This window comes from Penicillium cosmopolitanum (assembly GCF_028827165.1).
Source record: "Penicillium cosmopolitanum strain IBT 29677 chromosome Unknown utg000009l:1.0-9042332.0:1.0-9050551.0, whole genome shotgun sequence".
NCBI classification, from domain to species: Eukaryota; Fungi; Ascomycota; class Eurotiomycetes; order Eurotiales; family Aspergillaceae; genus Penicillium; species Penicillium cosmopolitanum.
In genome coordinates, this window is record NW_026622679.1 from 4,516,429 (window position 1) to 4,528,688 (window position 12,260).

General features: G+C 47.6%; 5 protein-coding genes across 5 annotated transcripts; 2 read left to right on the forward strand and 3 right to left on the reverse strand.

Moving 5' to 3' along the window:
- Positions 1–1,535: 1,535 nt before the first annotated feature.
- Positions 1,536–2,681, forward strand: N7509_009783 (uncharacterized protein; the record flags this gene model as incomplete). Its single annotated transcript, XM_056634420.1, has 1 exon — positions 1,536–2,681. The coding sequence occupies one exon, from the start codon at positions 1,536–1,538 to the stop codon at positions 2,679–2,681; it is 1,146 nt and encodes a 381-aa protein (XP_056485040.1).
- Positions 2,682–2,715: 34 nt separating this feature from the next.
- On the forward strand, positions 2,716–3,928 carry N7509_009784 (uncharacterized protein; the record flags this gene model as incomplete). The annotated part of the gene is made up of 5 exons (XM_056634421.1): positions 2,716–2,770; positions 3,029–3,303; positions 3,498–3,540; positions 3,598–3,663; positions 3,732–3,928. 5 exons carry the CDS (start codon positions 2,716–2,718, stop codon positions 3,926–3,928), a joined length of 636 nt encoding a protein of 211 aa, XP_056485041.1.
- A 1,691-nt stretch (positions 3,929–5,619) lies between these two features.
- Positions 5,620–5,844, reverse strand: N7509_009785 (uncharacterized protein; the record flags this gene model as incomplete). Its single annotated transcript, XM_056634422.1, has 1 exon — positions 5,620–5,844. One exon carries the CDS (start codon positions 5,842–5,844, stop codon positions 5,620–5,622), a length of 225 nt encoding a protein of 74 aa, XP_056485042.1.
- A 1,593-nt stretch (positions 5,845–7,437) lies between these two features.
- On the reverse strand, positions 7,438–9,326 carry N7509_009786 (uncharacterized protein; the record flags this gene model as incomplete). The annotated part of the gene is made up of 4 exons (XM_056634423.1): positions 7,438–8,094; positions 8,165–8,665; positions 8,752–9,034; positions 9,115–9,326. 4 exons carry the CDS (start codon positions 9,324–9,326, stop codon positions 7,438–7,440), a joined length of 1,653 nt encoding a protein of 550 aa, XP_056485043.1.
- A 479-nt stretch (positions 9,327–9,805) lies between these two features.
- Positions 9,806–11,303, reverse strand: N7509_009787 (hydrogen/calcium exchanger domain-containing protein; the record flags this gene model as incomplete). The annotated part of the gene is made up of 2 exons (XM_056634424.1): positions 9,806–10,397; positions 10,483–11,303. 2 exons carry the CDS (start codon positions 11,301–11,303, stop codon positions 9,806–9,808), a joined length of 1,413 nt encoding a protein of 470 aa, XP_056485044.1.
- Positions 11,304–12,260: the final 957 nt, after the last annotated feature.

A 12,260-nucleotide genomic window follows, 5' to 3' on the forward strand; every position in this document is an offset into this window, starting at 1 on the left:
GTTTTAGCTATTCTGTAATGTAGACAGTGAGGAATGCAAAATAGGAATAAGCAGAGACAGTAACTAAGTCAAGGGGAACATAAAATTAAATATCTTTTCAGTTGGAGTTGGGCAAGGCATTTAATCAGGCCAACAATTGAGAATGTTGAGATCTTACCGCTTTTTCACAGGCATGTAATCAGTCCGTCAAAACAGCGTCGAGAAAAATGGTATTAAATGAGAATTATTCAAATCTTATTATTCATAAGCCAATACCTTGGCACATTCTTGCACAATTGACTTTCTCGCATTAATTGACAGGGTCTATATCTTGAGATAATATGGCTTTATGCGTACCGTGTCGAGCGTATTTTACAAACATACATCAAACTTGTACTGCCAGTTTGCTAATTGGACGGGGGAAGTAAATTTGAGGTAACGTCCGTATGTAGGGGAATTACACTGTCTGGCTAGTGGGGCAGATCACTTCCATTTATGATCGCAATTTTGGCTTCGTATTGCGGAGACTCAGGTATGCAAATTGGCAAGGAAATTATCAGCTACTATGAAGAATTGGCTGTTTAATACTATTAATTACCAAAAATTACAATAGCTAGCGGTAATGCACGCGAAAAGTGATCCGACATAACTACTCGCCACACAGAGTAATGATCAACCAGACGAGATGCAAGGAAACGCCACTTCATTCATGTTCAATAGTCTCATAAAATAGTCAATTTACGCATTACATATGCACGTTCTTTGGAAACCAAGACATCCAGCCGCGCCAAAATATACCTACACAAGCATATGCATTTTTCAATTTTTCGCTCTAATACAAGCTCTCTGTCAGGCTTTCTACTTGGCCATTACAACCTTGGAAGAGCCCTTGCTTTCAACTATTGTGTTATAACAATAGTCACATGGCGTAGCAAGCTAGCCACGATTTTTTACCTTGGTACGCCGGAGTCTCTAATTGTCCCCGACTTCACCGTGTCTTGATAGTTTCCGCCTAACGGACCCAAATCTATCGCCAGTATTATCGCCATAATATTATCATTTTATACGATGTATAATATCTTCACCTTCTTGGTGTCAGTTGCGCTTTGCTATGGGCTATACAAGTGCTTGAAAGTCACTGCTAGACGTCAAAGGGCAAAGGAACTTGGCTGTCGGAAGACACATTTCCGCACCAATCGTCTCCCTTTCGGCCTTGACGGGGCGCAGCGATTGATACAGGGAGATAAAAAAGGACAACTTCTACAAGACGTTAGAGAAATGTTTCACGAAGAAGGGCGGCGAACGTTCAAAACAAGGATTTTTGGATCGACAGCGATCCATACTGCCGAGCCAAAGAATATCCAAGCCATGATGGCCACACAATTTTGTGATTTTGAACTGGGTAAAATGCGGCGTGGAGTACTTTTCCCACTGATAGGAAACGGAATCTCTGCAGCCGATGGCAAAGTCTGGTAAATCAATCATTTTTGATGGCGCTTCAGAAATAATGGACAATACAGTTAATATTTATATCTCCTAGGGAGCACTCCAGGGCGATGCTGCGTCCTCTGTTTGCGAGGACTCAAATGGTGGACCTTGGACTGGAAGAGAAGCACGCACAAAATATTTTCCAGCAAATTCCAGCCAATAAAGATGGCTGGACAAACGAAATCAATATTACGAAGATTTTGTTTCAGTTTACGCTTGACTTTACCACCGAGTCTCTCTTCGAAACGACCGTACACTCACAGCTTTCCTCTTCGCAAAATATTAGCGCAAAGCCTGACGGATCTTTCATATTACAAGATCTAGCAAAGAATTTTGATGATGCAACTCAGCATGTGCAAAGGCGCTTCCGCTTGCTCGACTTTCACTGGCTCCATAATCCGAGGAGCTTTCGGGAAAATATAAAGTATATCCATCGCTTTATAGATCTCTGCATCCAAAGGGGTATGGAAGGCGCACGACACCAAGAGCAACCGGAGTTGGATACAAAGAAAAAGACTTGCTTTTTGAACGGGTTGCTCAATAAGACGAGGGATGCAGCCGAGCTGAGAGACCAGTCATTAAATATTCTGATAGCCAGCCGTGATACTACAGCGAGTCTCATGAGTTGGACGTTTTGGCTTTTGGCTAAACACCCACCGATATACAACAAATTACGTTCGCATGTCATTGAAAATTTCGGAACTTATGACTCGGACCAAGCTAACCGAGTCACTTTCGAGGCATTGAAATCATGCAAATATCTTCAATTTGTTATGAAAGAGGTTCTTCGACTTTATCCTCCTATTGCCATCAACAGCCGCAAAGCGACCAAAGACACAAGCCTGCCTCTTGGAGGAGGACCGGATGAAAAGTCGCCTATTTTCGTCAAAGCAGGTCAGGACGTTCTCTTCTATGCCCATATAACCCACACCCTAAAAGAGTTCTGGGGTCCGGACGCCAATAAGTTTGACCCTGACCGCTGGGCCGAATACAAGTCCAGTTGGGCATACCTCCCTTTCAGTGGCGGACCTCGCATATGCCTCGGACAGCAATTTGCATTAGCCGAAGCAGGATACTTGATTACTCGTATGCTTCAGAAGTTCGACCAGGCGAAGCTTGTAGATCCTCAAGCCCCTGCAATTCATAGACCCAGCACCACTGACTCGCCCGCTGACTACATGATATATTTTCACGAAGCCCCAACGTGTTACTAGCGGACTATATTGCTTGAATAGAAACCATCATAATATGCGGGCCAAATTCGAATACGAGGTCTTTTACTCAATTGAAGTGCATATGGGAAGTATGTACGAAGTACTATGTAGAGTGGCAGTGGAGAAGCGTTTGCCCGCGGTGGAGTCCCGAGTCATCCTGCGTGAACTTGAACTTCACCTTGAACTTCACCTCGTCCCCTCTTTGATCCGATCTAACTCGAATCCCCCGTATCACAGATGGGATGAAGCCTTCGCCTTCTATCCAGCCGTATCCTCTATTATCCAGGCCTGCCAGAGCTACGCGATCCCTCTGGCTGTCGCCTCCCGAACCTAGGACCCCGATCTAGCCCGCAACATACTGAAAGCACTACACATTAGTCCTTCGTTCTCGGACAACCCAGCGGCGAATACGAAAACGAGCCGCGCACTCGAATACTTTGATTTCATCCAGATCTTCCCGGCCAACAAAACGCAACATTTCTCGCACATTCGGCAGACTAGTGGGGTTGCTTATGAGGATATGCTTTTTCTCGATGATGAGGCATTACAAGTTGTCTGGTTAGGGATGGGATGGAGGTTGATGAGGTTGATCGCGGGGTTTGGGCTTGGAGGAAGAGGAATGGTATTGAGAAGAATGCGGACGGGGAACTCCCTAACCAGGGGTTTCTCCAGCTCAGGCCGATCAGAGGCGTGCCTAGCGCAGTTACGGTCACCATAAGGAAGGATTGGGATAATCTAAAGGCGGCTTACGAACAATGTCAGACCGACAGGACGGCAATTGATGGTCAACTCACTGCTTGCCAGGCCTCTCAATAGTCTGGCCCCCCGAACGCTGGCCCTCCAGTCCATACCAAGAACTGTATGTATTTTCCGATCAAGTTAAAAATGAAAGGATAACCAGCTAACTCATCTTCAGGTCCTGGCAGCGGGTCCATCGTTACCGCACCTAATGGCAAAAACTACCAAGCCTACTGCAACGAAGGTTAGTTTGCAATCACTACCACCACTTCTGTATATCCAATATATTCCCACCTTCTAACATCTTGTTAGGCATGAGACAAGTCAAACCGATCGGAAGCCCTGTTAATTTGAACTCTTTGCAAGAATATGTCGAGCGTTGTAGTGTGACTAAATCCCGCATTGCAGCCCTTAAACACACGCTGGTGTTTGCCACATACATTTCTGGTGGCACACCTACCCCTGGCGTTTATAACCAACATGGTGACCTCTACTTTGGGGTGCTATGAGCAATATAGCAGCCTTCTGCACTTGCTAGTCACAGATTCGGCGATCAGATCTTTTTTGGGGGGATATCTCTCAAATGAATCACTCGTTTTTTTGCAGAGTTAGTTTCAAATACTGTCTTTCCTTTTTAGTTTTGAGTAATAGGCTGCTCCATTAGTCCGATATAGATTCACTCCTTCAAGTTATTCATTCTCATACTCCAACGGGCCGCTTAGCATGGGGCAGCCCGGTTGCAGAAGCTCCAACTGATGCTTTCCACCGTAGTTATTTGTCGGAATGACGTTTGGAATAGTTATAGAAGGACAACTGATTTTGGTCGTAGAACGATGATGAGACTTAGCTTATCGTGTCGTACACGGCTCTGTTTTGGACATCGGCGACGAGGAGTGCGGGCTTTACCATAGAATGGCATAGAATGGTAACAGTAGTACCAATAGTCTTAAATAATCGTTAAATACTCGTACTATATATATATATATAATGAAATGTCTATAATCGTAAATGATATACACCAAATACAATGACCCGCCACAAAGCATAGGACACCTCGTCTTACCCTTTGTATTTCGATACCAATAGAGCTTGAGAGTAATATAAGACAGAAATGAAACTATCAAAGAATGTGATAATAGCAAAGAGAACCCCCGTCATCCAGGTCACACATAACCATAACCCCTGTATCCAGCCAAGCGCGAATTGCGCACATGCCCATCTTCCCAGGATTCGCAAGTCCTACGTAATAATCCACAGTAAAGGCCCAGATACCCTAGACCGTTTCTCCATCCTCCTCTATATCAGTCCCTAGTAAGCGACCATTCAGATTTCGAGGAAGTCGAGGGTATGCTCTGAGAGAGGCCTTACCAGGCCAGGCCTGAGCCGTGTCAAGGTCAACAGCGACGTACCTTAAATTCATCTCGACGATTAGGAAGCGAAGATCTGCGAGAATTTGCCTCATCTATGATTCTCCGCGATCTTGCATTTAATTCCTCTGGCCGCTCTGAGTCTGAGCTTCGCGGACGTCCGAGTCTGGGCGATCGTTCGACGATCTCGACATCGACATCACTCGAATACGAATATGGGCGGCTGTCTCGATGGGGTATATACTGCACATCCTCGTGAGAGTCCGAGTAGCCGTCATAAGTATAATTATCATAATAATAGTCATAACTTCCCGAAGACCCGCGTCTTGGAGGAGAGTCTGGTATTGCAATCCTTCGTCCGGATCGAAGAGGCGTTCGTTCCGTCACTGGTGAACGTGGCCTCGGTGCTCGGATATTGATATCGATATCAGTAGTACTTTCCCGAACATAGAGTCGACCTCCTTCCCTCGTCTCGTGCGGAGATCTTTTTCGGGACCCGGTATGGTCATCGATAGAAGGGCGTTTTTGTCTTAAAGGCTGTGGTAAGGTTTCTAGTGGATCTGCGAATGATACTCTTCGTCTTCTAGTTCCGGTTTCAGTGCCAGTGTCAGTGCCAGCGCTGGCACCGGGTGACCTCTCGATAATGTTCGGGTGTCGTGGTCTCGTGTAGGAGGAGGTTGAAGATGATCTGGGAGGATGTTGGTATTGGTGTTGGTGTTTGTGTTTGTGTTCTAGAAAAGATTCATCCTGCCAGGTACTGGCAGCCGGGTGATCTCGATCTCGATCTCGGTCTCGGTATATAGTATTCCCCCATCCACTTTCACTTCGTGGCTTTAAGCCCGGGGAGTAATAGACACGGGTGCGTTTGCGTGTTCCATCGTACTGTTGTGGTTGTGGCTGCGGCTGCGGTCTAGCTTGAGATGATCCCGAACCTTGACGACCTCGACGATAAAAGTAGTATTCATCACCTGGCCTCGACGATGATTTTCGATGGTGCCGACGATGTGAGCTTTCAATACGCTGATACCCTTCTCTGAAGCGGTACCGCATCGAGTCATCTAGCCCCAAAATATCCTTCATTGTACGTAAGACAGATCCAAGGATCGGGACTTCGTGATACCACTTCGATCTTCTTCTACTAGAGGAACGGGAAGAAGATGAAGAAAATGATTCTTGTCGTGAGTCTCTTCGCATTAAATCGTCCCGGGTCCTGAAATCGTTAGGTCTTGATTGATGTCTCCCATCTGCAACGGATGAGTATCTGTAAGAGTCCATGGCTAGGCTATTTACCGATGGTACTTTACTTTCACTTACCGAGAAACGGCGAGAAGAGATCGAGGGCGAGGTCGAGTCGAGTATATGAATCAAAGATGAGACAGGATACTTGAGCTCGACACCACACCCCCTCCAGGACTTACGAAACCAAACAAAGAGGTCTCCGTCTCCCCGGTAGGTCTAGAATTGGAGTACAGAACAAAGTCCCGATCCAAGGCGTTGAGTGGGTGGTTGTTCTTTTCAGGTTTGGTTCGAGTTTCGAATAGCCCCTAAGGCTCTAGGCTAGGAGGGATATACCAGGATCTATGAAAGAGATAGAATAAAGAGGAGGAATGTGCATGTGCGTATGCGTATGCATGGGCTTGCCGGTCATAGATTCAAAGCAGGTGATTCAAGTTTTGTCGCAGTTGCAGAAGTCACTTGCAGCTGGCATTGTCTGAGAACATAGTACAACTTGAAGTACAAAGGACCTGGGGCAGCCAAGAATAGTGCAGAATTCTTATTTGGACTCGGAACAAAGAGTGTCTTTGCCTTTCGCGGCGATGACTTATTATATACTACTATTTCTGCATGTTTTTCTCTCCCTTTCTTTCTTTCTCATTCGCCTCGGGCGTAGGCAGTAAAAGTGATAAAGAATAAAAGAAAAGGCAACCATTTCCAAGACTTTCTCGTAGTATTGTTTTGGGATGTGATTTATGCCAGTGCTGTATGATGCGCTTTGGTCACAGGGGCGCAGTCCGAGTGTCAGCAGGGGTACCACAGGTGACGAAGGCTAACATAACACTATATAGTATAGAGCTGGAGTGTCTTTGTTTTCGAGTTTTGATTGTTCGTGTTAAGAATAGAGGTTGCTTGATTGCAAAATCTAAGCCGTCTCCTCATTTCTTGTTTTCTTTCTGGCGAGGGGAATATGGTAGTCCGTACTCTGTCATCCGAATGTACTTCACGGGCGGCTCTGCGTTGCTCTGCAGGAACCGCCTGGGCGCGGGAGTGGCCGACCCACCCTGCAAATGCACATCATCATGATTTATCCTGCCGACACCCTTCGATGTCATGGATCGCAAATCGAGAAACAAGTCACGGTCATGCACGAATTCCACGAGAGCGATAAATAATGGGTATGGTTATGGCACAGGTGGCGCAACACTGTGCCCAGCCACACTCCCCATCGAATCATCACCGTAGCCGAGCCTGCAGATTTGGGGGCGACGGCGCGCAGGAGAAATCTACAGGACGAGAGCTTCCTATCCAAACCAACAGTCCCGGGCGTTGGCTTTCCTGCCTGTCGTCGGGAATGACAATAGTGATTGTGTTCCTAGGCTGCACACCATGATCATGATCTAGTAGCGTAGCGGGCCATGCACACCTAACCTAACCTAACCCCATCGCTCTAACAATCGAGCCCGTACTTTATCCCGTTGGTGCAAAACATCCAAATCAACCCCCCTAACACCCTTCTGGAGCTCAGCAAGATCACCCTCCAAAGCCCTAAGAGCCTCCAATTGCCCCGAATCCGACAACGAAGTCTCAAACCGGGAATTCGCATGCAACGACGAGTCCAAGAGCCGCATCGCGTGGTCAGAAAAGGCTAATTGTCCCACAAGTGGTGAGTTCACCGCAGTGCCAAGACTCCTTAGTGCCTCTGCCATTTGAATTCGTTTCTCGTGCATTCCTTGAGCACCGCCACCCTCTCCTCCATCCCCGTTCGCCCGCGGACGGAGTACCGATTCGGGTGCTAGCCCGACGTGTCGGAGGACGCTTTCCAATTCTGGTTGTTGTTGATCGGGGATAGAGGAGTCGGAACCTGAGCCTGAGCCCGGGTTACGCGCAGCGGAGAGAAGCATGCCTGGTTGTAGCGAGCGCCGTCTCAGTGACTCGCGTCGAGAAGAGGGTTGTGGCACGAGTGGGATGGCTGTTTCTGCCTGGTATAAGTTGGCTAGTTGTTCTAGTACTTCGTTTGCTGAGCCCCGTTCCCCGAGCTGTTTGATTAGATCTTGTTTGGATAATGTCATATCGACCATACTATCGAGGACCTGTTCAAGGTTAGCTGCATGCCAGGCCATACATATGAACAATCGAAATCCGATGAAGGGACCAACCCACCTTTTCCAACTTTTGATGAGACACAACTCGAAGCTGACTATGTTCATTCTGAATCTCTCGAAGAATAGGCTCCTGAAACTCTTGACGAGTCGACATTTCAGCCAACACTTCGATTTCCGGGAACAGGGATCCTAATTCTTCTTCCAAGGCGGCGATCGTCTCTGATTCACTTGAAGTCAAAGCCTGGTTCTGGTTTATTGCAGAATCAGAAGCAGACTCTCCAGCTTCAATTTCCTCAAGATACAACCTATCCAACCGATCGTGGATCTCTTCAGCCACATAGTCCGCAAGTACCGAACTGAGTTGACCCGTCCGCTTAACCGTATCAGCATCATTGCTGTTAAACTTGATGCTGGACATGAGATTCTCCAGATAATTGAGGCTTTTATCGTCCTGCTTTAGCTGGGTGGATAGTATGGAGAGAATCCTCTTGTTTTCGACACCGGCTGATTCTGTCGCGCTCCTGAAGCTTGCTTCGAGATCGTCGGAAAGTTCGTTTGCCTGTTAAGAACTTAGCATTCGCACAGCTCTTGTATGTAGCCCAGCCCAGCCTCCGTATAGTTTCGGTGGTAGGATATAATGCGCACGCACCGCAATAATTGTATTCTGTCTCCCAACCTCATGCTTCTTCCGTAATCGCATAATATCCCGCCCCGATCTCCATCCAAACTCTCCCGCTGACGAAATTGTTTTCTGAGAATGTCACATTGTCGCGAGAGTGTATCTGATTGTTTTTGAATCGTAGCAGTAGAGGTTTCGAGGGATTGAATCGCTGCTCGAATATCGGTTTCTAAAAAGGGTCGCGTGGCTTCGAGGTTGGGGTCACGTAGAATTGGATGAAGATTGCCTGTCTGTGAAAGTTTGTTGTACCTGCATAAAGAACGAAAATGATTCAGGTTAGTGATATATTCAGAATGTGCGAGCTGGGCTGTAAATGATCCTGTTCTTACAGTGCTAGCTCTTCTTGTGAGAGAAGGGTGTCGGGGTGCAGATGTGTTGACACCCATTGCGCATTGTTTGGGCCTGAAGCTGTGGTTGTGGCTGTGGTTGAGGCCAAGTCTTCCAGAGCTGAGACTATTGCGTCGCGCTTCACGGGTAGGTCTCGCTCTTTGAATAGGGATAAGACGGTGTCGGCGAGGGTGTCGGCGTCGTGGGGTTCCATCTTTGGACTTCGGCTGAGTGTCGATTCGCGGGGTTGGAGATTGGGACGGGGAATGGATGGAGCGGAGCGGAGCTGCTCAGCTCGGTAGCTGCCCAGCTCGGGGCCAATGACGACTTAGTACTCTAGCTCAATAAATCAGCGTAGCCACGAGATCAAGATACGCCCCTGGGTGCGAATTATCTCGTTTTTAAAGAATTTGTCTATACTGTGTAAGGGCTCTTCGTTTGCTAACTTTGCGGTGTGCCATCAATATGGCCCTGGTCACGTGAAATAAACGAATGTATACAAATTTCCCTTTTGGGTGGAAATCCTTCAGAGACTGGGTTGCCCCATGGTGTTCGGCAGAACAGCAAGATAATAGGAAACTTATGTTGAATGCCAGTGGACTTATTTAAAAATGTATATTTTATGAAAATTGTAAATTACAAGTATCTAATCCAGTCCATTCCACTCCACTCCAAAATCACTATCGCTCAAGGTCAAGCCTGATTAGTCGCCGCCACATCAACCTTAGGATAATACCAAGAAGTAACAGCAATAATAAAGTAAACAAGCACACAAAGAAGTCCCTCGAGGTAATTCGACTTCCCATCACGCAAAAAGTTCCCAACGACCAAAATCGACAACACAAGTAACACAACCATGAAGATCTCAAAATTCAGAGTCATATTCTTATCCAGACCCCAACCGACAATAACAGCCAGAGGTGCATTCAACAATGCAGTATGAATCGAAGGACCAAGACAATGAAATAGCGCGAAATTGATCTGATTATCCCAAGCTTCATCGACGGCGGTTAAATGTTCGGCTGCTTTCTCGACAAGGGGCACTAGAATCAATCCCATGAAGTTATCCGAGACGCCCAGTTCGACAATGTGTTCGATTTCTTGGACGAGGAATACGGCGGACATGCAGACGCATGTTAAAGAGACGGCGATGGCAATTAGACATTCGACAAAAGTGAGTTTTGCGCGTTGGCTTTCTTCGTCTCGGTCTTCGTCTTGTCGTTCGTCCATTTCTAGGACGTCGTCGAAGATGGAGTTGTGGCTGTGGAGATTGAAGACGAGGTATCTATCACGCATTTCGTGGATTATTAGCAATTTTGGAAAGATAAGATCGGCCCCGCCAGCCAGATATTTTGGAAATTCAAACTCACCCGAAGAACGCCATTAGAAGAATCACCGAAGTAGCACGACTAATCGTAGTAACCGAGTCATCCAACTCTTGAAGCGTGAATTTCGGATTCACAGCCCCCTTCAACGCAGAGTAAAATGCACTCGGAATCAAAAGACCGAATCCAGCTACCAGCAACAATCCCGTCCCAACTTCACTAACAGCCTCATGAAAGACCTGCTCAGTGCGCTTCAACCCCCCAACAAAGAAACACATGCCCAAACAGAGCAGCAAATTTGCGAGAATCGAGCCGAGGATAGCGGCTTGAATGACGGGAATCAAGCTGTGTTCGCTATTAGGTTCATTACTGGTATCATTATGCAGCAAGACCATGAAAAGAACCAATTCGACAACAGAGCCGAGAGTCGTTTCGACCAAGACTCCTAATACTTTGGGTAACTTCTTGGCTAATTCTCCGCCCGCGAAGCCGAGTAGATTTGCAGAGGGGACCATGGCGATGTAGTTTAGCGTGAATACCCAGACGTGGAGATCGGGTCGGGCAAAATGCATTACGATTGCGGCGGGGACGAAAGGCCAGAGAATATTGACGGCCATTGATAAGGTGCAGATGCTCTTGAAGCAGACGAGGAGGAAGTGGATTGGGTGAATTCCTGTTCGGCCACTTTCTCCTGCGCTTTTGACGCGGAAGATGCCCAATGCATAGCGGGCGGGGTGGTCCTTTTCGAGAGTTGGTAGGACGGAATTTTGTTGGCCATTTGTTCCTTTTTCTTGTGGTTGGGTATGGATATCGTCTCTGTTTGAGACGGCTCCGATTTGGGAGCCGTATGATCTGACAGACCCCATTGACGCGGTGGGCGAGGGCGGGGCGAGGGCGAGGGCGATTAGACTAGATAATACTCGTAGGAGAGAGAGACAAGACAAGACAATCAGAGAAGCTTGGCAGACCAGCTGCAGAAGATGCCAAGGGGTGTTTTATGATGATCGAAGAAAGATAGATGCACGAGGAACGCTTGAGAAACGCACGAAGAGTCACACAGAGGGGCAAGGAGAGAAAAAGCAAAAGCAAAAGCGAACGCAAAGGCTGGGGATTTTGTATACAAGCGACGGGGAAGGAAATAAAAAAACACGCTCTCTCCACCCTGGCTGGGGCTGCGCTGGCACTGGCACGTCCACATAACCAATGAAACACTGGGTAAAGTGCAGCGACTGGAGCTGATGAGCCGGCAAGGGCTTGGCAGCCACGATCCATGATACATTTTATCGCAGATCGGCTCATGCAGTGTGGGTTTTCTCGTGTAGATGGCGGTGGTTGGGCATATACTTTGCCCTGGACTGGCTGGGAAGAAGGCAGTCCAGAAACATTGCTGGCAGTCATGGACACAGCTATTTGGACATGTCTCTTTTCCGAGGCCTCGCCTCGTCTCACCTCACCTCACGTCAGGTCATCTCCGTGTTCCAAGCACTCAGGGGATGAGACCAGGCCAAATCGCGCTCAGTGGGGAATGGTATCCGGGCACAGCCACACACTTGGCTGGCTGCAGAATGGCCGTGGATGGCCCAGAGCGCGATCGACGATGTGAGATAAACAAGCTATCAAAGTTAATCCCCTGCGGAGAGGTGGGAGCTGTCAGTGAGATCGGATCGAGTTAATTGGGTGTGTTTTGCAGGTTTGATGCCTTGCACCATGCTTCTGCAATGCTTGTTCTTTTTCATCCTGTTCGGTCGGATCCGATGCATGACAATGCCATGGATGCCATGGATGCCATGAAATGCCTAGGCGGCACGCCCGGTCAGAGATCA